Source organism: Sphaeramia orbicularis, chromosome 15, assembly GCF_902148855.1.
Source record: "Sphaeramia orbicularis chromosome 15, fSphaOr1.1, whole genome shotgun sequence".
NCBI classification, from domain to species: Eukaryota; Metazoa; Chordata; class Actinopteri; order Kurtiformes; family Apogonidae; genus Sphaeramia; species Sphaeramia orbicularis.
The window spans coordinates 2,536,489-2,563,771 of record NC_043971.1 but is presented as its reverse complement, the minus strand read 5'-3'; the positions used below and the strand labels follow the sequence as shown (position 1 = coordinate 2,563,771).

The 27,283-nt window shown below is 37.7% G+C and overlaps 1 protein-coding gene and 1 long non-coding RNA gene across 2 annotated transcripts in view; one reads left to right on the top strand and one right to left on the bottom strand.

Annotated features, from left to right (window-relative positions):
* Nucleotides 1-27,283, top strand: part of cdh23 (cadherin-related 23) — a 166,055-nt gene that overhangs the window by 120,337 nt on the left and 18,435 nt on the right. The window contains exons 28-43 of the mRNA XM_030155673.1: nt 1,644-1,853; nt 3,205-3,312; nt 4,283-4,385; nt 6,729-6,854; nt 8,614-8,817; nt 11,377-11,835; nt 13,296-13,412; nt 13,499-13,723; nt 15,149-15,318; nt 17,454-17,591; nt 19,684-19,803; nt 21,157-21,334; nt 21,497-21,708; nt 22,724-22,918; nt 25,739-25,852; nt 25,936-26,065. Of these exons, the coding sequence (XP_030011533.1) occupies nt 1,644-1,853; nt 3,205-3,312; nt 4,283-4,385; nt 6,729-6,854; nt 8,614-8,817; nt 11,377-11,835; nt 13,296-13,412; nt 13,499-13,723; nt 15,149-15,318; nt 17,454-17,591; nt 19,684-19,803; nt 21,157-21,334; nt 21,497-21,708; nt 22,724-22,918; nt 25,739-25,852; nt 25,936-26,065 (2,809 nt within the window). The remainder of the gene's footprint in view (nt 1-1,643; nt 1,854-3,204; nt 3,313-4,282; nt 4,386-6,728; nt 6,855-8,613; nt 8,818-11,376; nt 11,836-13,295; nt 13,413-13,498; nt 13,724-15,148; nt 15,319-17,453; nt 17,592-19,683; nt 19,804-21,156; nt 21,335-21,496; nt 21,709-22,723; nt 22,919-25,738; nt 25,853-25,935; nt 26,066-27,283) is intronic.
* Nucleotides 140-19,987, bottom strand: LOC115434018 (uncharacterized). The gene is made up of 3 exons (XR_003937460.1): nt 19,975-19,987; nt 5,662-5,664; nt 140-314 (listed from the first exon to the last, which is right to left on the bottom strand). It is a non-coding gene; the product is annotated as an uncharacterized LOC115434018 (long non-coding RNA).

Below are 27,283 nucleotides of genomic sequence, written 5' to 3'. Positions count from 1 at the left end.
GTACACGCTCTCACCATATCCTCTTGAATAATCAGAATGTTCCAGAACCTGTGCTGTAATCCATATTATAAAACCCGAGTGGCCTCTGTATGAGTGTGTGTGTGTGTGTGTGTGTGTGTGTGTGTGTGTGTGTGTGTGTGTCCGGGGATTCACACTAAATCCATACAGAGCTGACTGCTGCAGTTTGTCATACTTATGTATTTTTGGTCAATGAACAGACTGGTGAAAACGATAAGTTGATAGGACGAATATTTTGGGAGATTTTCGTAATTTTGGAATACAATAGCATTACAATCACGTTGCTATGGCCAGAACTAAATAAATAAAATAATGAACAGAATGAGGAATAAAATGGACAAACATAAGCGTAAAACTGAGTAAAGACAAAAAAAGCAGCAAAATCTATTAAAAAAACTGAATAAAATAAAATAAAATAAAAAAAAAAACAATATAGGCAAGAAAAAAGATAGATAGATAGATAGATAGATAGATAGAAAGAAATGTACAAAAAATTATAAAAGTTGAACAAAATAGGCAAGAAAATGAACAAAATAACAAAATTAATAGAAATGGACAAAATGATGGAAAAAATGTTAGCTTCATAGATAATCGACCAAATGGATAAAAATTACTAATATAATAAGTAACAAAATAAGTAAAAAAAAAAAAAAAAATTACAGAATGAGGAATAAAATAGACAAACATAAGCATCAAAATTAGTAAAGACTAAAAAGCAGCAAAATCTATTAAAAGAAACAGTCTGACAAAATTTAAAAAAAAACAAAACAATATAGCGAAGAAGACTGGATGGATGGATGGATGGATGGATAGATAGATAGATAGATAGATAGATAGATAGAGAGATAGAGAGAGAGAGAGAGAGAGAGAGAGAGAGAGAGAGAGAGAGAGAGAGAGAGAGAGAGAGAGAGAGAGAGAGAGAGAGAGATAGATATGCTCTGTTAATCCCCAAGGGGAAATTCAAAATATGGTCACCGCTCTACAGAAAGTCACAACCACAGCAACAATAAATAAATAAATAAACACCGAGTGTAAATAACTAAAAATAAGTTAGATTAAAAAGACAAAGTGGATGTAAATGCGGTACAGCATGCACGAATACACAACGGCATAAAAACTACCACAACCCTACCACACAATTCCTGTTTCTATATATTACTGTGTTATCTGCGTACATTTAAATATCAGCTCTAGTGCAAGCTGAAGGTAGATTAATGGAAAAACTAAAGCGAACAACGGATATGTTAGAGACTTTGTAATAAGATCACACACACACACACGTTTTCGGAAATGTGCAAATATTCAACCCTTCTGGGGGAAGGTTCACTCAGGGCTCTATAAATAATCTGTTATAATCTCTGTAATAAACGTGTTCGAAAAACAAAACAAAACCAAAAAACTAAAGTGAAAGGGACCTAATATAGATCCTTGTGGAACTCCAGTTATGCTAAATGTAACCTGATCTTTAAGGTAGTAAAATAGGATGAAACCACCTTAAAGTAACAGAGGAAAAGTGTTTAGTGATGTAAAATATCTCTGAACTCACAATTAAAAATTACATAGAACTGGTTGATCTTTTCGGTGTCCAGTTCACTGTCGTATGTTTTTGTCGGTGTTTTCTCCAGGTGGTGGTGGGGGTCTACGTCCTAGACACCAACGACAACGACCCGGTTCTCCTAAACCTGCCCTTCAACACCAGCGTGAGCGAAGGCGCCGCCATACACACCTCTGTGGCCCGAGTCCGAGCCCGTGACGCAGACAGCGGCCCCAACGCGCTGCTGACGTTCAACATCACCGCCGGCAACCAGGGCGGAGCTTTCTACATTAACGACACTGTAAGACAATGATGGGAAAGTGGGCGGAGACAGTAGGGCTATGACACGATGAAGCATCAACAGTGGGTCTGTAAAAAAAATAAACCCTTTTAACCCCGTAAAACCTGACCCACCAAAAAGTGAGTAGAACTGAGATGTTTATTAGACCCTTTAACATGATTCAAACAAAACATTTTGCCGGATCATTTTGTTAATGATATATTTTTGTATCACATTTGATACACTAGGCGTTTTTATGAAGCACCTTATATTCCTACAGTATCAAATTTGATCCGCACATTTTTTAACACAGTTTAACTGCATTAGAAACAACCACTTATCAAGTAACTATGCATTATTTCAGCGCATAGAGTACTTATTTAAAAAAAAACAAAAAAACAACAACAATATAAATGTTCTTCTTAAAGTAACTTTTTGAAAAATACCAAAGACCTTCCTGCAAAAAGTGTGTAGATGATTTAATGATAGCGGCCATATTGAAAAGCCCTTCCACTGGCTGCTGTAGCGCAATAAGGCAAGTTTATCTGTGTAGCACTATTCACACACAGGGTAACTCAAAGTCCTTTACTAAGGCTTAACCTTTCCCTTAACCCTTTTCCTTAACCCTTTTCATAACCCTTCCCTTAACCCTTTCCTTATCCCTTTTCCTTAACCCTTCCCTTAACCATTTTCATAACCCTTTTCCTTAACCCTTCTCTTAACCCCTTCCCTTTGCCCTTTTCCTTAACCCTTTTCTTAACCCTTCCCTTAACCCTTTTCATAACCCTTTTCCTTAACCCTTTTCATAACCCTTTTCCTTAACCCTTCCCTTAGCCCTTTTCCTTAACCCTTTTCATAACCTTCACTTAACCCTTTCCTTAACCCTTTTCCTTAACCCTTCCCTTAACCCTTTTCATAACCCTTTTCCTTAACCCTTCCCTTAGCCCTTTTCCTTAACCCTTTTCATAACCCTTCCCTTAACCCTTTCCTTAACCCTTCCCTTAACCCTTTTCATAACCCTTTTCCTTCCCTTAACCCTTTTCATAACCCTTTTCCTTAACCCTTCCCTTAACCCCTTCCCTTAGCCCTTTTCCTTAACCCTTTCCTTAACCCTCTCCTTAACCCTTTTCATAACCCTTTTCCTTAACCCTTCCCTTAACCCCCTCCCTTAACCCTTTCCCTTAACCCTTTCCTTAACCCTTCTCCTCACCCCTTCCCTTAACCCTTTTCCTCACTCCTTCCCTTAATCCCTTCTTTATCCCTTTTCCTTCAGTCTTTTCCTCACTCCTTCCCTTAACCCCTTCCCTTAACCCTTCCCTTAACCCTTTTCCTCACCCCTTCCCTTAACCCTGTTGTCTGTGTTCTTGTTCAGACTGGGGTGGTCCATGTGAACCGTCCTCTGGACAGGGAGCGGGTGGCCCAGTACGTACTCACCATCACTGTCAAGGACAACCCAGAAAACCCCCGCATCGCTCGAAGGGTAATTATCTCACATTTACGCTGCGAGTGTCTGCACATGTTACGTCACTTCCACAGAAACTCACTGTTGCTGCTCTATCGGTCTGTTTCCAAATTCAACAGACCATATTTCAGACAGGACGTCCTGTGTTTCAACGGCCACTTAAACTCCTTTACACATTTATCTGTAAATGGAACCAAAGTGTTTATTGAACGACTGCATTCTGAACATTCTTTTACCTTTAACTCATAAACACCCTCTTTCACTTGTGTCAGTTCCCAAATGAATTTATCTCTATATTTAACCTTTAGTTAAGTGATTTATCACCATTTATTCAGATTTTATCGTCTGTATTTGACATTTTTAAGTGTATTTTCTCATATTTAATTCACTGATCATGTAGATGTTGATAAAAGCTCAGATTAAAGTTGTGGGTTATTATATCAGAAACAGAGAAAACTGAAAATATGACTTTTCCAGTAAAATATATAATTAACTGAACATAAACCCATGGGTTTTACTGGCGAATCAATGTTTCAGTTTTTTTATTTTGTTCATTTTAGTGCTTGTTTTCTCCATGTTATTTACTATTTTGTGCATTTTGTGCCATTTTAAACCCATTAAGACCCAGTGCTACTTTTGTGAATGAAATTTTCTCACTATTTAATCTTTCTGAGGTGATTTATCCATTTTATATTTTGCAAATGTACCTTTAGTTGTACCAGGCATTAAAATGAACAAGAAAATTAAGAAAACAAGGGGCGGTCTAATATTTTTTCTCCGCAACTGTAACTTCTGTCATCTGCAGTTGCAAGGTTTCTTGACATAAACATCCCACTTTGAGAAAGGTGAGAAAATTTTACAGATGAAATCTGTAAACTGTTAACCACCAGATGTACAGCGTGTGCGGAGTTCAGCAGCTGCACATGTGTAGCTGTTGTGTTGTTCATTTGTATCATCTGTGGTCACGTGACTGTTTGTTTCCCACCAGGACTCGGACCACATGGTGATCACCATTCTGGATGAAAACGACAACAGGCCCATCTTCACCAGGACCAGCTACAGGGCAGAAATCACCGAGAACTCTGCAGCAGGTACAACACCAACTCTTTAACTCTTTAACCCCTGACACATGATTTCTGCTGGATCTGCGTCTGTTTCAGGTTCATTAAAGCTGCTGTGAGTATGTGTTTGTGTTCCTTTTCTACAGTGTTTTTTGTTTTACTGTGTGTTTTAGGGTCAAAACAGGTGGAATAACAGAAAACGATAGAAAAAAAAAAACGACAGGTTTTGACTAAATAAGGCACTCAGAATGTCCATCAGTAAGAGATTTAGGATGTTGAACATGAACTGTGAACTGGAACACACTGAACAACAACAGGCATTTGAAATTGGGCCCAGTACTTTTAGTTTTGGGCTCTTTTTGACACCTGGTTGAACTCCAAAAAGCAGTTACACGGAAATAAAATAAAATAAAATATGTAAAAAAAAAAAGTCAGTGATCAATAAAACAGACAAAAATGAAAAATAAACAACAAAATTATAAGTAGCATGATCAAAATATGCAAAAAATGAACAAAAATGAAGTTAAAAAAGAAAAAAGAGAATAACATTTACAACAGGTATTTGAATTTGGACCCAGTAGTTTTAGTTTTAGTCTCTTTTTGACACCTGGTTGAACTCCAAAAAGCATTTACATGGTTAAAATAAATAAATAAATAAATAAATAAAATATGCAACGAAATGAACAAAAACAGCCAAAGTGATCAATAAAATGGACAAAAATTAATAATAAACAACAAAATAATAAGTAACATGATCAAAATAAGCCACAAACTGAACAAAATTGAAGAAAAAATAATAAAATTAAAAAAAAAAAAAAATGTAGAAAAAACAAAATAAGCAACTAAATGAACAAAAATGAATGAAATATTGGCAAAATAATAAATAACGTGAAAAAATATGCAAAAAAAAAACAAACTACTGGGCCCAAATTCAAATACTTGATGCATATTTTATTCTCTCTCTCTTTTTTTTTTTGACCTAAGATTTGTTCATTTTAAGTCCACAAAAAAGAGAGAGAGAATAAAATATGCATCAAGTATTTGAATTTGGGTCCAGTAGTTTGTTTGTTTAATTTTTTTGGGGGGGGGCTCTTTTTTTCTAAATCAGTCCAGCTGCTTTTTGACACCTGGTTGAACTCCAAAAAGCAGTTACACGGACAAAACTCAGTAAAAACAAAGTAAAAAAAAAATAAAGTAAATTCACTACACTGCAAACAGTGAAAACAAAAAACAATAAACCACAAGGAGAACAGTGTAAAAAAAAAACCAGCCCAAACCATCTATTTTTATCATGAGTCTGTCTCACTCACTATTCTGTGTTTCACCCCCCCCCCCCTCCATTCCACAGGTGGCGGGGGGGGTGCACTGAGCATGCTCAATGTCTATGGATAGAACCAGGTCTATTTTATCAGCACATTTAAAATGTTCTTATTGAACAAACGACTGAATTTTTCTGCATATTTAAAATAACTCAGGCTCTGAACGCTCACCACAGACACACTGGGGACTAAAGGGTTAAGTGTGTAACTCCAATAACAGAACAAAACACTGAGGTGAAACAGAGTGTGAACCCGTCTGCACCACTTCCTGTCTCTGTTTACATACAGTTCTTAAAGAGAATGTTTTTGTGTTTGTTTTTTTCTTCTTCTTTTGTCATAAAAACTGAAAACACACACACACACACACACACACACATACATATACACACATACATACAGACACCCCCCCCCAACCTGCACACACACTAAAAGGACAGAATGATTAATTCTGTTGTCAAAAATTAACATCATATATACTTTTTTTTCTCTTTTGGTTGACCTAGTTATCTAACACCTTTGCAGACTTTATTTTATCCAGTATCTGTTATAGTTTGATTTAACCTGCTCCTCCCCTCCTAATTTGTGTTCATTTTGGCCTGTTTACCAAGTTCTAGAGTTTAGAACTGAAGAACCACAAGGGAAAAGTAATCAACCACACTTCATTTGGAAGCATGTGACCAAAATACAACCTGCACTCATCCACTAGTTCCATTATCTTCAGTCGTTATCCAGGTGATTCTTTCACCACATGTTGACACCTGTGCTCTAGGTTCAGGGCAGTCAAACTCATTTTAGTTCAGTTCCACATCCAGCTAAATTTGATCTGAAGGTGGATGAACCAGTAAAATAATAACATAATAATATAGAAATAATGTCAACTCCAAACTTTTCTCTATGTTTTGGAGCAAAAAAACCCAGTTAATTTACATTATGAACAGGTTTACATCTACAAACATTGAGTAACAGGTAGAATACTGTTAAAATTGTACTTGCTTCTCTTAAGACAGATGTGCTGTTAAATTGACTGATTTGTTCTGTTCTCCTGGACCTTTAGGCAGTACGATAACGGTGCTGAACGGGCCGGTTCTGGCCGTGGACAGAGACGTCGGACCCAACGCTGTGGTTAAATATCAGCTGTTCGGAACCAGGACGGACCTGTTCACCGTGGACACAGACACCGGTAACACTCAGACTCCATTTATTTGTATTTATTTACACACAACAGAATGAAAAACAGGTGAAAAGATCAGTGATAACAATAAAAACAAAAAACAGGTAATAATGTAGTAATAACACAAAGTATCATGTTCGTTTTAGGTTTGATGCTTATTTTCTTCATATTGATGCATTTTTGTTCAGTTTTTTTCTTCATTCTTAATTTTTTTACGTTTTGTTTCTTCCTGTTCCTTTTGTCAGTTTCTGTTAAATTTTGTTCGTTTTATTTATTGAATATTTTCTTTAGTTTTTCTTCAGTTTGTTACTCATTTCATCTTTTCATTCCATTTTTATTTCTTCATTTTTTACTTGTTTGTTAGTTTGTGCTCATTTTGTTGAATATTTTGTCAGTTTTTGTTCATTTTTATTTTTATTTTTATTTTTTTTAACTTTTTGTTTCTTACTGTTCATTTTGTTAATTTCTGTTCAATTCTGTTACATTTTGTTAGTTTCATTTATTGAATATTTTCTTTAGTTTTTCTTCAGTTTTGTACTCATTCCATCTTTTCATTCAATTTTTTATTTTTTCTTAATTTCTGTTCATTTCTGCTCAGTTAATATTGTGTTCTTTTTTGTTAGTTTGTGCTCATTTTGCTGAATATTTTGTCAGTTTCTGTCCATAGTTCTTGGTCTTGATGCTTATTTTTTCACTCTGTTACTTGTTTTATGTGTCTTTGTTCATTTTTGTTCATTTTATGGATGTTTTTGTTTAATATTCTGTTAATTCTGTTGCATAATAACAAAAATAATAACAAAAGTTTGACTGAATGTTTTAAGCGCATTGTAGTTTAAGTCACCGGCAATTTTTTTAAAGTACAAGATTTGGTCAAAGTCAGCAAATAATTAGAAACACAGGCACTGTTCAAAAGATTGTCTTTGTCTAGTCAGTAAGACTAAGACTTGTGATGAAATGAGTTGTGGTATTTTCAGCGCTGGTTGGAGAATATTCCAGACAAAACTAAAGGCTTTTTCATTTCTGTTTGAACCCTTGGAACGTTCACACATTCAGTATATTGGATCATTTGAAGAAGAGAATACAGGTTTGAGAAGAACAGCCTTATGGATCAGTACCAACCAGTGGATCTGAACCAAGGTTATTATTGTTAACGAGAACTAACGAAATGACGAAAACTACAATTGTAAAAACATTTTCGTTAACTGAAATAAATAAAAACTAGAATTAAAAGAAAAAAACGATAACTAACTGAAACTGTATTGTGTGTTTACAAAACTAACTAAAACGGATGAAAGTTATGGATAAAATTTCCTTAGTTTTCGTCTTTGTCAATGTCAGATTGATACAAAAGCGATTTATTTCACTCTAGCAGTTTTAGCTAGCGGCACCATACGACACTTTTTGGTCCGTCACTTGTGTTCACTTGTGGTTTCCAGTCGTCTTCTGGTCCCCACTCTACCTGGAAACATGGAGACTAAAGTTGGGAGAAAGCAGCAGAGTCCTGTCTGGGATTTATTTGAATACGACGACAGAGAAGAAGAGAAAAGAGACGACTGAACTACAACTAAACTAAAACTAAGCATTTAGAAAATAACGAAAAATAATAAAAACTAGCAAACCTGCTCTAAAAGCGAATCAAAACTAACTGAATTAGAGAAAAAAAGTCCAAACGAAATAAAAATAAACTATAATGAAAAATCCAAAACTACTAGAACCTTGGTCTGAACCAGAACCAGAGGGGGTGTGTTGACTCTGTGTGTACCTGCAGGTGTGATACTGGTTCGTCAGGGGGCGGGGCTGGACCGCGAGGCCTTCCAGGAGCCTCGGGTGGAGCTGTCGGTGGTTGCGGTGGACGTCGGAGGTCTAAACAGCAGCGTCCCGCTCACAGTGACCATCCTGGACCAGAATGACAACCCTCCTGTCTTCAACCCGTCCTCTTTCAGTGTCCGACTGCCTGAGAACAGCCCGACTGGTAGGACTCCACCCCCCAGTGCACCAACACCCTATGAAATACACCAGATGGACAAAAGTATTGGGACACGTTGAGTTCAGGTGTCTGGGATACAAACAGTATATGACAACAAACAATATATTCATAGAATAGAATGTGCATAAACATCTGCATATGGTGAATAAAAAGAAAAACTAGAGTAAAACAGTAAAACAGGCTTAGCTAATGGGATTGTAATTCCATTGAAATTAACAAATATCAGCTCTAGCAATAAACTGGAATGTTATTTGGAAATTGGGAAAATGAAAACTAAAGGATAATTTGTATAATTATGAGAACCTTATATGAACATTATGGTATCTGGAAAATAGGGCCATGTCATCCAAATTATTACTGTTTTATTTTTTATTATCATGACTGCTGTATTTTAATTTCTTTTCTATGTATATATGTTCATAAGAATATATGTATGTTATATACATGGTGTGGATGAGTGTGTGTATGGGTGTTTGTGTTGTTTTGATTCCTGTTCTTTATGTGTATTATTATTTGTTTTGCTTATCTTTCATTATAAAACTTAAATACCAATAAAAAATATTGTGGAAAAATAAAACCCCAAAATTAAAGGATCCTTAGTTTAGACTCAAATGAATGGAGGCTGAGTGATGGGAGTAGGGCAGTATATGGACAAAAGTATGTGGACATGTTGACTTCAGGGGTTTGTTTTCTAACAGGGGTCTGGGATACAAAACAATAATGACTAATATATCTAAATGTTTTTTCAAATTTTCATAGATTAGAATGTGCATAAACATCTGTGTAAAGAGAATATAAAGAAAAAGTAGAATAAAACAGAGAAAATAGACTTAAATAATGGGATAAAGGTGAAAAAATGAGGTTTTCCATTGAAACTTAACCATTATTGTTACATAAAGTCTATACCAGTGGTTCTTAACCTTGTTGGCGGTACTGAACCCCACCAGTTTCATATGCGCATTCACCGAACCCTTCTTTATTAAAAAATACAATATGATTTTTTTCAAATTCAAGACACAGGCATATGTTTTACTGGTGCACAAAATTAACCTTTTCACAAAGACATGACCTGTTTTAATACTACCACACTGAAATGGTTTTAATTTTTAACCTTATGTATTCCAATAATGAACTTATTGTATTTATGCTATTTATCATTTTTAACATTTTAACACACACCCATCACCTAATTTCCATCAGGCTACAATAATAATGAATATTTACTGCAAATCAGTGTGACTTCTGCTGTTGTGCATATGTATGTGTAGGCCATCAGGTCAGCCCGGTTTTCGTTTCATCTCGCTCCGAACTTTCCGAACCACACAATTTTGACATAAAAAAAAGATAATTGCATGTAGTGTATCAAAAAAAAAGTTCTCGTTATACTCCTTCAGTATTTTTGTGATCGTTGTTTTATTACGGCACTAGCTCGGCTTTAGCATAATACGATTTCTCCATCCGCGACGGTGCGTCGGTCGTCACATGATTGTAACTGACCAGTGCGGTGACCGAAAAATGTAAACAAACGCTACACATGGCTGCCTCCGTGGTTAACAGGAAGTAGCAAAAGTCATAACGATGTGGAAAATACTCAAATAATTCATCGTCAGACAAGTGGAAGAGATTATAAACACTTCCGGATGTGTTGTAGTGCTATAAGCACCAACAACACACCACGTATATTGGATGTCAATCAGAGAAAGAGTCTCCGAAGCCGTTTGTTTACATACACGGACCTAGCCCGACACACACACCTGACTAATGAGTCGAGTGTGTGTCTGGACCTCCGCCGAACCCCTGAGACTGACTCACCGAACCCCTAGGGTTCGATCAAACCCAGGTTAAGAACCACTGGTCTATACAGATGCTAGATCCACATTGCATCGACTAATAAATATCAGCTCTACCAATATTATTTGGAAATTGGGAACATGAACAATAAGTTATACTTCTTCCTACTCCTTTTCGAGTGCAGAAAAATTTTGTTTGACCATGTTGTATGGTTCCATTATCTCCTACTGCTGGTCTGACCCACTTCAGATCATGAATGAATAAATGAATGAAAGAAATCTTAATTTCAAACATGTAGACAATGAAATCAAAACAAAAATCAACCAACAAAATATAAGCACTGGTACATAAATGATTGATAAGCAAACAATAAATAAATAAACGTAATAATAAATTATTATTATTAATAATAATAATAATAATAATAATAATAATAATAATAAAATAAATGAAATATTATACATGCTCGAAAAGGAGCAGGAAGAAGTAAAAACTTAAATACTCGTACCCCCAATTTCTATTCCTTATGATCACTATATATCTATTATTATTTTATATGAATATCAATATAACAACAACAACAGTAGTAATAATATAACAATATCACACATCCTGTGTGTGGAACCTGAACTAAAGCCCTGGTTTAAAGGAGAATTCACTGAACTAATAAAGTCCAGTTCTTTCTTCTGGTTATTTGACATCCTCATCCATGACATTAACAGTTTCCGTGTGTCCTTGTTGCGTCCCTTCCAGGCGTGGTGGTCACTCAGCTTTCCGCCACCGACGCCGACTCCGGCTCCAACGGTTGGCTCACGTACCGTCTGGAAAGCGGAGCCCAGGACCGCTTCGTCGTCGACGCCATCTCCGGCGCCGTCCTGGTCGGCAACACCACCCTCGACCGCGAAGAACGGGGCTCCTACCGCCTGGTCGTCATGGCGACCGACCGAGGCACCCCTCCTCTGTCGGGCACGGCGGTGCTCACCATCATCCTGGACGACGTCAACGATTCACGGCCTCGTTTCCTCAAATCCATTAGGATGATAAACGTCAACGAGTCCACGCCGCCCGGGGTGGTGGTGGCCACGCTGACCGCCGAGGACCCCGATCTGCATCCACGACTCGAGTATTACATTATCTCGGTGGAAGCAAAGGATGATGGGAACAACCCAGTGGGCGGCCTGCAGGACTCCTTTGGCATCGATTTACACACCGGTGAGACGCACAATTCACACACGATGAGCAAACAGTCATGGAAAAAAGGATTAGACTAGCCCATGGTTCTGTAATTTTAATGCCTGGTCCAATTAAAGGTCCATTTGTTTGGACAAATATGATGAAAACAACAAAAACAGCTCATAGTAGTTTAATTTCAGAGCTGATATCCATCCATTTAACATGTTTTCATGATAAAAACCAAAATCATTTCAGTTCTTCCATCAATATTTATGGCACTGTACTGACAAAACCAGTGCTTTTAGACATTCCATGTTTTCTTTTCTGTCTGTTTTAGTCACATGATACACACAGGAGTTAGGACTGGATTACAGAACCATTGTTTTTGATGACTTTGATGAATGAATGAATGAATGAATGAAATCTTTATTTCAAACATGTAGACAGTGAAATCAAAACAAAAATCAACCAACAAAATGTAAGTACTGGTACATAAATGATTGATAAGGAAAAAACAACAAACAAACAAATAAATTAATTAATAAAATAATAAAAGTAAAAAGTAAAAACTTATGTACTCCTACCCCCAATTTCTATTCCTTATGATCACTATATAGCAATTATTATTTTGTATGAATATCAATGTTATAACAATCATCATCATAATAATCATAATAATAATAACTTTTGATGGTCTAATAATTTTTTTCTACGACTGTAATTCAACTGAATCAAAGAGAACCATCACCAAGAACAGGTGGTTAAACTCCTGTAGTTCAGACCAATATGACCTTAAACAGGCCAAAATGATAACAGAATAACCTGTAATATAATAACAACCAATAATAACCAATAGAGTGAAATTAGTAAAATTACATTATGAATATGTTTACATCTACAAACTATCCTTTAAAGCAGTGGTTCTCAGTTGGTGGGTCGTAAACCTGTTTTCAGTGGGTCCTGGGCTTTTGTCTGGATCAAAAATGCATAGTTACCTCCGCCAAGGAGGTTATGTTTTTGCCAGGGTTTGTTTGTTTGTTTGTTTGTCTGTTTGTTTGTTTGTTTGTCTGTTTGTCTGTCCGTTAGTGTGCAACATAACTCAAAAAGTTATGGACAGATTTGGATGAAATTTTCAGGGTTTGTTGGAAATGGGATAAGGAAGAAATGATTAAATTTTGGTGGTGATCGGGGGTGGGGGGGCCCACGGGGGGCGCCACTGATCAGCCTTGGCGGAGGTCTGCGCTCTCCGAGTGCTTCTAGTTTCTTATTTTTCTGGCCCCGCCCACCTGAACTTGACCCTGAACTGAACAGTCCTGCCTTAAACCAACAAGATCAGAACAAACCAACCAGACACTGCCTCCATTGAGGAACGTCCACATTTTTTCCACTTTATCCACATGGTTGCACTCTCCACTTTCACCACTAGATGTCACTAAATATCACACGCTGACTTTTAATTATTCTAATTAGTGCTCAACCAGTGAATCCACTCATTCCAGGTGCAGTGTTTGTCCGTAACCCACTCAACAGAGAACTGGTCGCCACCTTTGAGATAATCGTATCCGTCCACGACAACGCCAGTGAAGTTATCGATAAGTCGGGCAGCGTTCCCAACGGTGAGTCTGTTTCCATTGTTCCATCATAAAAACAAACATCACCTATCTACAATTCTTAATATCTTCTCTTGACTTCTTCCCTTCAGCGAGACTGACCATAAACATACTGGACGTCAACGACAACGCCCCTCGGTTTCGACCTTTCGGAGTCACCAACTTCACAGAGAAGATTCTGGAAGGGGCTCAGCCGGGGACCACGCTGCTGTCGGTGTCAGCCGTGGACCCAGATAAAGGGCCCAACGGTCAGGTGATCTACCAGCTGCTGCACCTGCCCAGAGGAGGATACGTCCGACTGGAGGACTCGTCCACCGGTACGCTCTCAGACCAGTCCAGAACACTTACTTATTAGTTTTATTTTATATACGGACCCAGTTTTTGACATAAAAGTCTTATTCCACCTTTATGTTGGTTTTGTTTTTCAGGGCTGAAATGATCAGATATATTTGTTTCATTCTGTTTTCTTCACATACAACAAGAAAGTATAGGAATTATGTCCACAGCATTAAAAGACACAAAAAACTAATAAAGAAAAAGAACTAAATGTGTTGTAAATGTTAGTCAGTATTTAGTTTGACCTCTGACCCCGTTACAAGAAGCAAAAACAACTAGAAACATCTGACATGTTGAATTTTTTGAATGATTTGGTTCATTTTTGTTCATTTCTTTTTATTAATTTGTTTATTTTTGTTACAATTTGTGGATGTTTTTCTTCATTTTTTTGATTATGTTAATTTTCCTTATTTTGTTGATTGTTTTATTATTTTTTAATTTTTTTATTTGGTTTGGATAAGATTTTGCCCATATACATACATATATAGATGTTTGTTTATTATATTGTCCATTTTTGTTCATTTTGTTAATTATTTTATTAATTTTTGTAATTTTTTTCTGTTTTTTTTTTTTTCCTGGCGTCATGTTAACTATTTTTGTTCAATTTGTTGACTTTGTTCTTAATTTTTCTCATTTTGTTGATTGTTTTATTAATTTTTATGATGAATTAGTTAATATTTTTATTTGGTTTGGATCAGATTGTGCCCATTTTGTTTATTATATTGTCCATTTTTGTTCATTTTGTTGATTATTTTATTCATTTTTCTTCATTTTGTCTGTTCGTTTGAGTTGTGTTGGTTTTCTGGCGTCATGTTTATTATTTTTGTTCAGTTTGTTTATGTTCTTGATTTTTCTAATTTTGTTGATTGTTTTATTAATTTTTATGATGAATTAGTTCATTTTTTAATTTGGTTTGGATAAGATTTTGCCCATTTTGTTTATTATATTGTCCATTTTTGCTCATTTTGTTGATTATTTTATTAATTTTTGCTCATTTTTTCTGTTCATTTGAGTTGTTGATTTTTTTTTCTGGCGTCATGTTAATTATTTTTGTTCAATTTGTTGATCATGTTCTCATTTTGTTCATCTCATATTGTCTGAACAAAAGGGTTAAAGACATGTTCAAAGGGAGGTCACACTAAATACGACCACTTCAATTTATGGAAGCTGTTTTTAAACTGAAACTTTAGTTTTTCCTGCCGTTCATGCTTCACATATATCAGATTGGATCTAAATACAGAGACAAATGCATATGTGTGGACGTTAGAACTTTACTAAACCGACAAACAGGATGTTGGACGTGGACTTTTACACAGAATTCATACATTTAGATGTTTTTTTGACAAAGCCTCGTCCCTAAACACCCAGATTGTTTTGACATCAGCTGTGTTTTTAAACCCTACTAGGTAAGATCGTAGCCAACCAGACGGTGGATTTTGAGCAGGTGCAGTGGCTGAATTTCACCATCCGAGCCCAGGACCACGGTTCTCCCCCCCGGATAGCTGAGCTGCCGGTGTTTCTGCGAATAGTGGACGTCAACGACAACAACCCTGTGTTCCTCCAGCCCTCATACCAGGTACGAATCACATGAACACTGGAAAAATCTAAATCTTACCAAGTGTATTTGTCTCATTTCTAGTTCAAATATCTCATCGCACTTAAAATAAGACATAATCATCTAAAGAGTAACTTTTCAGTGAGATATAAGAACTGATTTATAGACAATAGATCTGGAAAATCTGATTTCAAGAAATCTGACCAAGATTTGTTCCACTGGAAGATTTTTTTTGCTTAATTCAAGATTTATTTTTATTTTTTTGCTTAATTCAAGCAAAAAAAAAAAACAAAACACCAATGGAACAAATGAAAATTATCTTGATCAGATTTCCTGAAATCAGATTTTCCAGATCTACTGTCTATAAGTCAGTTCTTATATCTCACTGAAAAGTTACTCTTTAGGTGATTATGTCTTATTTTAAATGTGACTGTGTAAGAAGATAAAATAAGATAAGAAAAGGTAAAATAAGATAAGGTAAAACAAGACAAGATAAGATAAAATAAGATAAGAAAAGATAAGGTAAAATAAGATGAGATAAAATAAGACAAGAAAAGGTAAAATAAGATAAGGTAAAATAAAATAAGGTAAGATAAGATAAAACAAGATAAGAAAAGAAAAGGTAAAATAAGATAAGATAAGGTAAGATAAGGTAAAATAGAATAAGATAAGAAAAGAAAAGGTAAGATAAGATAAGGTAAGATAAGGTAAGGTAAAATAGAATAAGATAAGAAAAGAAAAGGTAAAATAAGATAAGGTAAGATAAGGTAAAATAAAATAAGATAAGGTAAAATAAGATAATGTAAAATAAGGTAATTTATCACCATTTATTCTAATATTATCGACTGTATTTTGCATTTTTCCAGTGAAAATTGGGCATTTTCTTATTTAATTTACTGATCATGTAAATGTTCATAAAAACTCAGAGTAAAGTTGAGGCTTATTAAATTGAAAACAGAGAAAACTGAAGAAAAAGTGACTTTTTCAGCAAATCTATCATTAACTGAACATAAACCCAGTGTGTCCATCCACTGACGTTGATCCAACTCCATGGGTTTTACTGGTTACATGGGTTTACAATGTTTCAAGTTTTTATTCATTTAATTGATTATTTTCTCAGTGTTATTTATTATTATGTAAACTTTCTTATTTGCTTTTGTTCATTTTATTCATTACTTTGACCGTTTTTGTTCTTTTTTTTTGCAAATTGTATTCTTTTCTTACTTTTTTGTTGATTTTTTTTTTTTTTTTTTTTTTTTTTTCTTATTTTTCCACATAATTTATTACTTAGTAGTTTTTTTTTAAATTCCTTTTCTTTCATTGTATCCACTGTCATTGATCCAACTCCATGGGTTTTACAAATGAATCAATGTTGTAGGAGATGACGTGTTTCCATGGTAACTACAGAGCCTCTGAACGTCCAAATGGGTCATATCTGATGACCATGAAAAGATGAAGAACTGTACAGGGTGGGGAAGCAAAATGTACAATATTTTGAGGCAGGGATTGAAAGACAGTGTATGACCAATTAGTTTATTGAAAGTCATGAGAATTTATTTGCCACAAGAAAATGTCCATAATAGAAAATGTTTTATTCTATGTGTCCTCCTTCTTTCTCAATAACTGCCTTCACACGCTTTCTGAAACTTGCGCAAGTGTTCCTCAAATATTGGGGTGACAACTTCTCCCATTCTTCTTTAATAGTATCTTCCAGACTTTCTGGTAATAGTTTTGCTCATAGTCATTCTCTTCTTTCCATTATAAACAGTCTTTATGGACACTCCAACTATTTTTGAAATCTCCTTTGGTGTGACGAGTGCATTCAGCAAATCACACACTCTTTGACGTTTGCTTTCCTGATTACTCATATGGGCAAAAGTTTCTGAAAAGGTATGGATAATAGTGTTAGATATGATTATGACATCAGTATATGTTTGAGTTCAAAACAACTGACGTAGTGTCTGCTGAGAAAAAACAACTAAATGTTCATTGTACATTTTGCTTCCCCACCCTGTATTTTACACCAATTATTGACATGTATTGATAGGATTAATGGATCAACAGGTATTAAACAGTTTAGATCAGTAGATGGTGTTGGTTTCCAGTGCATGTTTGGGTTTTTATGGGTTAAAGTATGTTTTAATCTGTGTTTGAAGGAGCCTGTGTTTGAGAACGTGAACCTGGGAACCGTCGTAGTCCGTGTGAAGGCGTCAGACGCCGACTCCGGCCTCTTTGCCGTCATTGAATACAGTCTGGTGGACGGCGAGGGCAAGTTTGGCATCAGACCGACCACTGTGAGTTTAACTGGACACCAGCATCACCACCACCACCACCACATATGACCTCTGTTTTATTAGTGTCAGTCTTAGGTTTCAGTCTAGATCTGCATCATAGAAATGTGTTCCGTCATGTAGGGCTGTTAGAAAATATCAGTTCTGCAATATATTACGATATTTTATTTCACAATACTGTATTGATATTTAAAAGTACTGTATCGATATTTTTAGGTATTTATTAAAATGTCAGATATTGTAGAGGTCAATTTTTGTTTTTCTTCTTTGTTTATATTTTATTTATTATTATTTCACACTCTTTTATTAAATAATGTTATTTCCTTTGTTGGGATTGAACTCAAATCCTGTTCTGATGTTAGTTTTGAACTAATAGAATCTGAACATTTGAACAGGATCTGAAACTGGAATGTCTGAAAAACAGAATTTCACTTTGAACACAGGAACATTTTGTGATAGAACATTAGATCCTGTTGTGATCAAATAAAAATGTGTTTAATATTTGTGCATATTTCTGCTGTAATTCAATTCTTCAAGGAAATAATCATTTAAAAAAAAAAAGAAACAAACAAAAATTGCATTTTTAACAGTATCATGATATATCGTGATATATCATATCAGGATCCTAGTATTGTGATTTGTATCATATTGCCATATTTTTGCTGATACACACCCCTACTGTTGCATAACTTTACAAAAATGTCTTCTGTTCACACTCTTTGTAATTCAACTGCAGTCATAATCCTTTAACCTCTCCATTCACCGTTTTATATTCAATACTTCAAAGATTGTACAGTCAAACTTGTTTCAGTGTAGACATGTTATACCTGTTAGAAAGCTTCCATTCTGCACTTTTGAGTTGTTCAATTTATTTTACAGGATTCCTGAGCAACAAAACATAATTAGTGGAAGAATCACCTGGATAGGGATCAAAGCAGAATGAGATTTCCAACCTGAGGGTGTCACATGACTGGTCACATGACTGATCAATTCCATCATTAATTATATTCCTGTTCAACAGTAGGGGAAAAGAATTGATGTAGTTCAGGTTGTTATCCAGATACTAAAAACTGAAATGTTGTCAAACTAGAGGTTATGACCTTTGAAATACTCATATTATTTAGATTATATCATATTGACATTGTACACTACTTTATATCTTATATTTTCTAATATTGGTCTGTGTCATTGTGTTGTTATTTAGATGTAAGTTCACTGTCGCTGGCAGAGAACACCTGCAATTTCACTGCACAACTGATGCAATGAAAATCAGGTCTATTCTATTCTATTCTGTTCTGTTCTGTTTTATTCTAGTCTGTTCTATTCTATTTTATTTTATTCTATTCTGTTTTGTTCTTTTCTATTCTATTCTTTACTATTCTATTCTATTATTTTCTATTCTATTTTCTATTTTGTTCTATTCTATTATTTTCTATGCTATTCTTTTCTATTTTTTTCTATGCTATTCTTTTCTATTCTCTTCTCTTCTGTTCTAGTCTATTTTATTTTATTCTGTTCTATTCTAGTCTTTTCTGTTCTATTCAAATCCATTCTATTCTATTCTATTTAAATGAGTTATCATTGGTTCCTTTTGGCCTCATGGTTCTTCAGTTACAAACTCTGGAACTTGGGAAAATCAGACCAAATGAACCCAAACATTTGGGGCAGGAATGGGTTAAAAGTCAAAATACCTGCTGAAAGACGGTGTGTGTGTGTGTGTGTGTGTGTGTGTGTGTGTGTGTGTGTGTGTGTGTGTGTGTGTGTGTGTGTGTGTGTGTGTGTCTCTTCTGGAGTGGAGTCTGTGAACAAACCTACTGCCAAGAATGGAATCAAAACTGGAATTTTGTCAAAGAGAGAAAGAAGATGAGAGTAATGAGAAAGCGCAGCAGCTTCAGGTTGGGTGTGTTCGAACTCATCAGAATGTCTTCTTCTTCCTGGAGGAGAAAGTTCAAACCAGTTTATTATGAGAGGACGAGGGTGGTGTAAACATTGAACCCCCCCCCATTGTGAAACTGACAGTAGACCCACTCCAGTGAATGTGTTGATGAAGCCGCTGCCCCCTTTCCTTCCTAATCATTCCTCCTCCTCGTGGCAGGGGGAGATCTACATCCTGTCTCCTCTGGACCGAGAGACCAAGGACCATTACACTCTGACGGCGGTGGCGCGAGACAACCCTGGTGGCAGCCCCAACAACCGACGGGAGAACTCTGTCCAGGTACACTACGCTGGAAGGCAGGGGTCCGACTCATTTTAGTCCAGGGTCCATGTTCAGCCCCATATGAAGCCCACTTACCCAGACCAGTAGGATGACTGGATAAGAAAGTATGAGTACGTTTATCTAATTTTAATGCATGAAAAACCCACACGTGTGGATTAGAAAAACCACTAGGATCATCATATTTAACACTGTGTCTTTATTGTCTTTATTTGGCCCGGGGGCCAAATGCGTCCCGCCAAAGGTTCCAATCCAGCCCGTGGGAAGAATTTACAAAGTGCAAAAATTCCACAGTCCAGGCTGTGGAACTCATTTTAGTTCAGGTTCCACATACAGACCAATCTGATCTACAGTCAAATAATAACAGCAGAAGAACCGACAAAAAATAATAACTCCATATTTTCTTCTCTATTAGATCTGAAAATAATCTTACATTTTGTCAAAAATGACATCTTCAAATTTTTTGTTGTTGCTTTAGTGCAAAAAATAACATTAAATTATGAAAATATTTACATTTACAAACTATCCTGTAACAATAAAATGTGAATAACCTGAACAAATATGAACAACCTGCAATGTCTAAAGAAAATTAAGCACAACTTTAATAATTTTCTGCTTGTTCCTCAGTGTTTAGTGTCTTTGTAGAGCCGATCCATAACGCACATGTAGAAATGATGAGTTGAGGCATAATTTTGTTAAAATTGCATTTATTTTTCTTAAGAAATTTCATTTTTTTTCAGGTTATTCACATATTTTTTGTTTGGATAGTTTATAAAAGTAAGTATTTTCTTAATTTAATGTGGTTTTTTTGCACTAAAACAAAGACAAAAATTTGGAGTTGTCATTATTTATAGGTTATTCTGCTATTATTTTACTGGTCCGGCCCACTGCAGATCAAATCAGGCTGAATGTGGAACCTGAAAGAAAATGAGTTTGAGAACCCTGATTTATAGTCTACATGAGACCATTTACACACATTTTCACATCTAATGCACTGACACCTAGGTAGGTTTTACTGTCTATATCTGGGTCCTATTTTTGGTCCTATTTTTCATATTTTATTAAAAATTCATTAATTATGGGATGGCTCAGAGCAAGAGTATAATTTTTTTTGCATTTATCTGAGGTCATCGTTAGGTCCATTGTGGGGGAAATTCGTCTACATTTACCTTTTATTATTGGGTCTAAAAAGATGGAAAAGTGCCAGATACCATGTTGTGTCTTTGTACTAAATCACCCATAATCCTGTGGCCCAGGTGTGCGTTTGTCAGCCTCTAACACCCCCCCCCTCAGGTAAACTCTATCTTTAAAAACCTTCCCCTCATGCATTTCACTTCCTGTGTCACATGTCAGGTCCTGGTGACAGTCCTGGACGTCAACGATTACCAGCCTCGCTTTGTGGAGCGAGTGTTCAACACCAGCGTGTTTGAAAACGAGCCCAGCGGGACGTCGGTGATCACGGTGACCGCCATCGACCTGGACCAAGGAGAGAACGGAGCCATGCTCTACAGCATGCTGGGAAATCATGCAGGTACGGACAGATGCAACCAGGCTGCAGAGACGTCAGCGGGCTGAAGGGGGCGCTCTGACAATGACTGACTACTTTTGTTTTGTTCTGTGGAATCTGCATTTTGAATATTACACCAAAGAAATCATGAATTCGTCCATTACCCATCATGCTCTGTTCTTCCAGATGCCTTCTCCCTGGACCCGAACACAGGCCTGGTTCGTTCTCGGCGCCGGCTTCTGTCCTCGGAGCGTTTCCACTTTACGGTGGTGGCCACGGACCAGGGCCGGCCTCCGATGTCAGGCATGGCCGACCTTATCATCACCGTCATAGACGTCAATGACAACAGACCAGTGTTTGTCCGACCCGCCAACGGAACCATCATCCACATCTCAGAGGTAAATATTCTGAGTACTTTTTTTTTTTAATTCAAATGTATTTTCAGAACAGTCTTATAAGATATTGTACATGACATCAATCATACAACGTACACTGTTCTCTTTTTAAGAAGAAAAAAAGGGTATCAATAATGATCAGTAAAAGGAAGAAAGAGAGAAAAAAATAAAAAAGCATAGTATAAGTAAATTAAATAAGTATGTAAAAAATGGGTTGTAAAAATGATATGAACAAGCCTGTACATTTAGCCAACCACATTTTCAGGAAACAACAATATTGTTGGAGACAGTGTGGACACGCAATTGTTAATCACTCTCACATTTTCTGGACTCGTATAAAATTGAAGTCTTTCTGGGAAAGGCTTTTTGAAATAATTGAGGGTGTTATGACCTTCACAATTCCTAAGGACCCCAAATTCCTTTTGCTGGGACTGCTACCTGAAAATGTATTAGAGAAAGAAGACAAATACATCTTTAAAATTCTTATAATTGCTTCCAAAAAGGCCATTAGAAGGAACTGGCTCAAAACGGGCGCACCCTGTGAGGAGCAGTGGTTATAATAGAGGAAATCTGCTCCATGCAAAGACTGACTTATTACCTACGACTCAAAGAACATATGTTCATGGAGCACTGGAGAAAATGGCAGGACTATAAACAAAACAATGCTCAGTTACTGCTGTCTGGGATTGAAGTATTTTGTGTTCAAGCAGTGAGCCCAGGTTTGTGTGTTGTATTGTCTGTTTGTGGATAAAACAAATAAAAGCAAAGTTTAAAAAATAAAAATAAAAAATAAACGTCAGTTGCCAAAAAATCAATACACAAATATTCAGAAGAGCTGCTCATAGGGGCTCCTAGCGGTTCTGAATTTGCACCTCTCTTTGTTTATAAGTAATACACGAAGCACAGTTAATGTGGTAAACAGGACCAGTACAAGTTGACTTGAAAACTAAAGAAGAAGAAAAAAGAACAGATATACGAGGTGAAGTAAAGTGTAAACACCTGTTTTCCATCTGTGCAGGAGCAGCCTCCAGGCCTCCCCGTGTACGAGGTCCACGCCACGGATTCAGACGAGGGGGTCAACGGAGAGGTCCGCTACGCCTTCCTCCAGACCGGAGCCGGGAACCGGGACTGGGAGAACTTCCACATCGACGCCATGTCAGGAGTGATAACCACCACCGTCAAACTGGACCGAGAGAAGCAGGCCCTGCTCAGCGTAAGTCCACTGTGTCCCCAGTCCACTCTGTCCCCTCTGTGTCTTCAGTCCTGTTTGTGTCTTCAGTCCACTGTGTCCCCTTAGTGTCTTCAATCCACTGTGTCCCCTTTGTGTCTTCTGTCCCCTTAGTGTCTTCAGTCCACTGTGTCCCCTTAGTGTCTTCAATCCACTGTGTCCCCTTAGTGTCTTCTGTCCCCTTAGTGTCTTCAGTCCACTGTGTCCCCTTAGTGTCTTCAATCCACTGTGTCCCCTTAGTGTCTTCTGTCCCCTTAGTGTCTTCAGTCCACTGTGTCCCCTTAGTGTCTTCAGTCCACTGTGTCCCCTTAGTGTCTTCAATCCACTGTGTCCCCTTAGTGTCTTCTGTCCCCTTTGTGTCTTCAGTCCACTGTGTCCCCTTAGTGTCTTCAGTCCACTGTGTCCCCTTAGTGTCTTCAATCCACTGTGTCCCCTTAGTGTCTTCTGTCCCCTTTGTGTCCCCAGTCCACTGTGTCCCCTTTATGTCTTTAGTCCACTGTGTCCCTTTAGTGTCCCCAGTCCACTGTGTCCCCTTAGTGTCTTCAGTCCACTGTGTCCCCTTAGTGTCTTCAGTCCACTGTGTCCCCTTTGTGTCTTCAGTCCACTGTGTCCCCTTTGTGTCTTTAGTCCACTGTGTCCCCTTTGTGTCTTTAGTCCACTATGTCCACTTTGTGTCCCCAGTCCACTGTGTCCCCTTTGTGTCTTCAGTCCACTGTGTCCCCTTTGTGTCTTCAGTCCACTGTGTCCCCTTTGTGTCTTTAGTCCACTATGTCCACTTTGTGTCCCCAGTCCACTGTGTCCCCTTTATGTCTTTAGTCCACTGTGTCCCCTTAGTGTCCCCAGTCCACTGTGTCCCCTTAGTGTCTTTAGTCCACTGTGTCCCCTTAGTATCCCCAGTCCACTGTGTCCCCTTTGTCCCTTCAGTCCACTGTGTCCCCTTAGTGTCTTTAGTCCACTGTGTCCCCTTTGTGTCTTTAGTCCACTATGTCCACTTTGTGTCCCCAGTCCACTGTGTCCCCTTTGTGTCTTTAGTCCACTGTGTCCCCTTAGTGTCCCCAGTCCACTGTGTCCCCTTTGTCCCTTCAGTCCACTGTGTCCCTTCAGTCCACAGTGTCCCCTCTGTGTCTTCAGTCCTCTGTCTCCTCTTTGTGTCCCCAGTCCTCTGTCTCCTCTTTGTGTCCTCAGTCCTCTGTCTCCTCTTTGTGTCCTCAGTCCTCTGTCTCCTCTTTGTGTCCCCAGTCCTCTGTCTCCTCTTTGTGTCCTCAGTCCTCTGTCTCCTCTTTGTGTCCCCAGTCCTCTGTCTCCTCTTTGTGTCCTCAGTCCTCTGTCTCCTCTTTGTGTCCTCAGTCCTCTGTCTCCTCTTTGTGTCTTCAGTCCTCTGTCTCCTCTTTGTGTCCTCAGTCCTCTGTCTCCTCTTTGTGTCCTCAGTCCTCTGTCTCCTCTTTGTGTCCTCAGTCCTCTGTCTCCTCTTTGTGTCTTCAGTCCTCTGTCTCCTCTTTGTGTCCTCAGTCCTCTGTCTCCTCTTTGTGTCCCCAGTCCTCTGTCTCCTCTTTGTGTCCTCAGTCCTCTGTCTCCTCTTTGTGTCTTCAGTCCTCTGTCTCCTCTTTGTGTCCTCAGTCCTCTGTCTCCTCTTTGTGTCTTCAGTCCTCTGTCTCCTCTTTGTGTCCTCAGTCCTCTGTCTCCTCTTTGTGTCTTCAGTCCTCTGTCTCCTCTTTGTGTCCCCAGTCCTCTGTCTCCTCTTTGTGTCCTCAGTCCTCTGTCTCCTCTTTGTGTCCTCAGTCCTCTGTCTCCTCTTTGTGTCTTCAGTCCTCTGTCTCCTCTTTGTGTCCTCAGTCCTCTGTCTCCTCTTTGTGTCCTCTTTGTGTCCTCAGTCCTCTGTCTCCTCTTTGTGTCCTCAGTCCTCTGTCTCCTCTTTGTGTCCTCAGTCCTCTGTCTCCTCTTTGTGTCTTCAGTCCTCTGTCTCCTCTTTGTGTCTTCAGTCCTCTGTCTCCTCTTTGTGTCTTCAGTCCTCTGTCTCCTCTTTGTGTCCTCAGTCCTCTGTCTCCTCTTTGTGTCTTCAGTCCTCTGTCTCCTCTTTGTGTCCTCAGTCCTCTGTCTCCTCTTTGTGTCCCCAGTCCTCTGTCTCCTCTTTGTGTCCTCAGTCCTCTGTCTCCTCTTTGTGTCTTCAGTCCTCTGTCTCCTCTTTGTGTCTTCAGTCCTCTGTCTCCTCTTTGTGTCCTCAGTCCTCTGTCTCCTCTTTGTGTCCTCAGTCCTCTGTCTCCTCTTTGTGTCCTCAGTCCTCTGTCTCCTCTTTGTGTCTTCAGTCCTCTGTCTCCTCTTTGTGTCCTCAGTCCTCTGTCTCCTCTTTGTGTCCCCAGTCCTCTGTCTCCTCTTTGTGTCCCCAGTCCTCTGTCTCCTCTTTGTGTCCTCAGTCCTCTGTCTCCTCTTTGTGTCTTCAGTCCTCTGTCTCCTCTTTGTGTCCTCAGTCCTCTGTCTCCTCTTTGTGTCCTCTTTGTGTCCTCAGTCCTCTGTCTCCTCTTTGTGTCCTCAGTCCTCTGTCTCCTCTTTGTGTCCTCAGTCCTCTGTCTCCTCTTTGTGTCCTCAGTCCTCTGTCTCCTCTTTGTGTCCTCAGTCCTCTGTCTCCTCTTTGTGTCCTCTTTGTGTCCTCAGTCCTCTGTCTCCTCTTTGTGTCCTCAGTCCTCTGTCTCCTCTTTGTGTCTTCAGTCCTCTGTCTCCTCTTTGTGTCCCCAGTCCTCTGTCTCCTCTTTGTGTCCTCAGTCCTCTGTCTCCTCTTTGTGTCTCTAACTGAGTCAAATTGTCCTTCAGCTTATCATTGTGGCCCGTGATCTGGGCAAACCTGTGCCTTATGAGACCACCCAGCCCCTGCAGGTGGCGCTGTTGGACATCGACGACAACGAACCCGTCTTCCTCAAACCACCGGTCAGTGACTCCGCCTCCAAATGTCTCTGAGGTCACAGAAGGGTGGTGTTTACGTTTGTGTTGGTTTTGTGTTGGTGACGTAGAGCGGCGGCTCGCCTTTCCAAACGATGACAGTGCCTGAACATTCCCGCCCTGGAACTGTGGTGGGACAAGTGACCAGTGCCATGGACGCCGACGAGGGCTCCAACGCCATCGTCTACTACTTTATCGCAGGTGACGTGGTCGACTTTTACACACCTACTGTCCTCAAGCACAAACTGGAGACACGGTGTTGTATTTTTAGCTTCGTTAGCAGCTTCTTACAACATCACCTCTGACGAAACTACTGGTCAGATTCATTTAAAGTTTTAAATGTATTTGAGGAATATTTATTTATCTATTAATTAATTTATTTGCTTATTTATCGCAAACATTGAAGTAAAAAAGAAAAAAACAATAAAAAACAATAAAATCAAGATGTCAATTACATATGTACAACAGCATATTAGGGCCACATAAGGAAAACAAACACTTGTCACTACAAGAATAAAGTTGTAATATTTGGAGAATAAAGTCATAATATAATGAGAGTAAAGTCGTAGTTTTATTAGATTAAAGTTGTAATTAGGGATGTAACGATATGAAAATTTCATATCACGGTTATTGTGACCAAAATTATCACGGTTATCATTATTATCATGGTATTGTTGAAATTGTGCTCAAAATGTTCAAAAAGTACTAATACACACACTGAAATAATTTAACCAAGTTGTATTTTGAAAAAAAAAAAAAAAACAACAAAAAAACATAAAATAATAGGCACAATGCACTTTCTCTTGGCAGAAACATTCAAGTATTAACCCATAGTGCTCTGAGCTTATTTTGTCCATTTTTCAGTACTTTTGATTTTGCCTTTATATGCTATATAAAGAAATGTTTACTATACCCATGTTTTATCATTTTTTTTCAGCACAACTTCATCTATTTCATCTTTTATTTTTTCACTTTAACCTACTATATCAACACAAAAGGACAAAAAACACACAAAAATTATAAAATACGATTTGAAAAATGTATATAATTTATTGCATAAATAACAGGAAGATGCTTAAGAAACCTTTTCAAAGACTTTAAAAGTGAATATTGGTTCCAAATATTAGGTATATATAATTAAAATTGTAAGAAATTAAAACTATACTCAAATATTTGATATAAAAGCAGATCTTTACATAGGTGTTTTCTCTGGATAAAAGATACGACAAGACTAAAATTAATACTAAAACTAAACTGAAACTAAACTAAAACTAAGCATTTAGAAAAAAATGAAAACTAATAAAAACTAGCAAACCTGCTGTAAAAACTAATTAAAACTAACTGAATTAGAGGAAAAAAATGTCAAAACTAAATAAAACTAAACTACAATGAAAAATCCAAAACTATTCGAACCTTGCA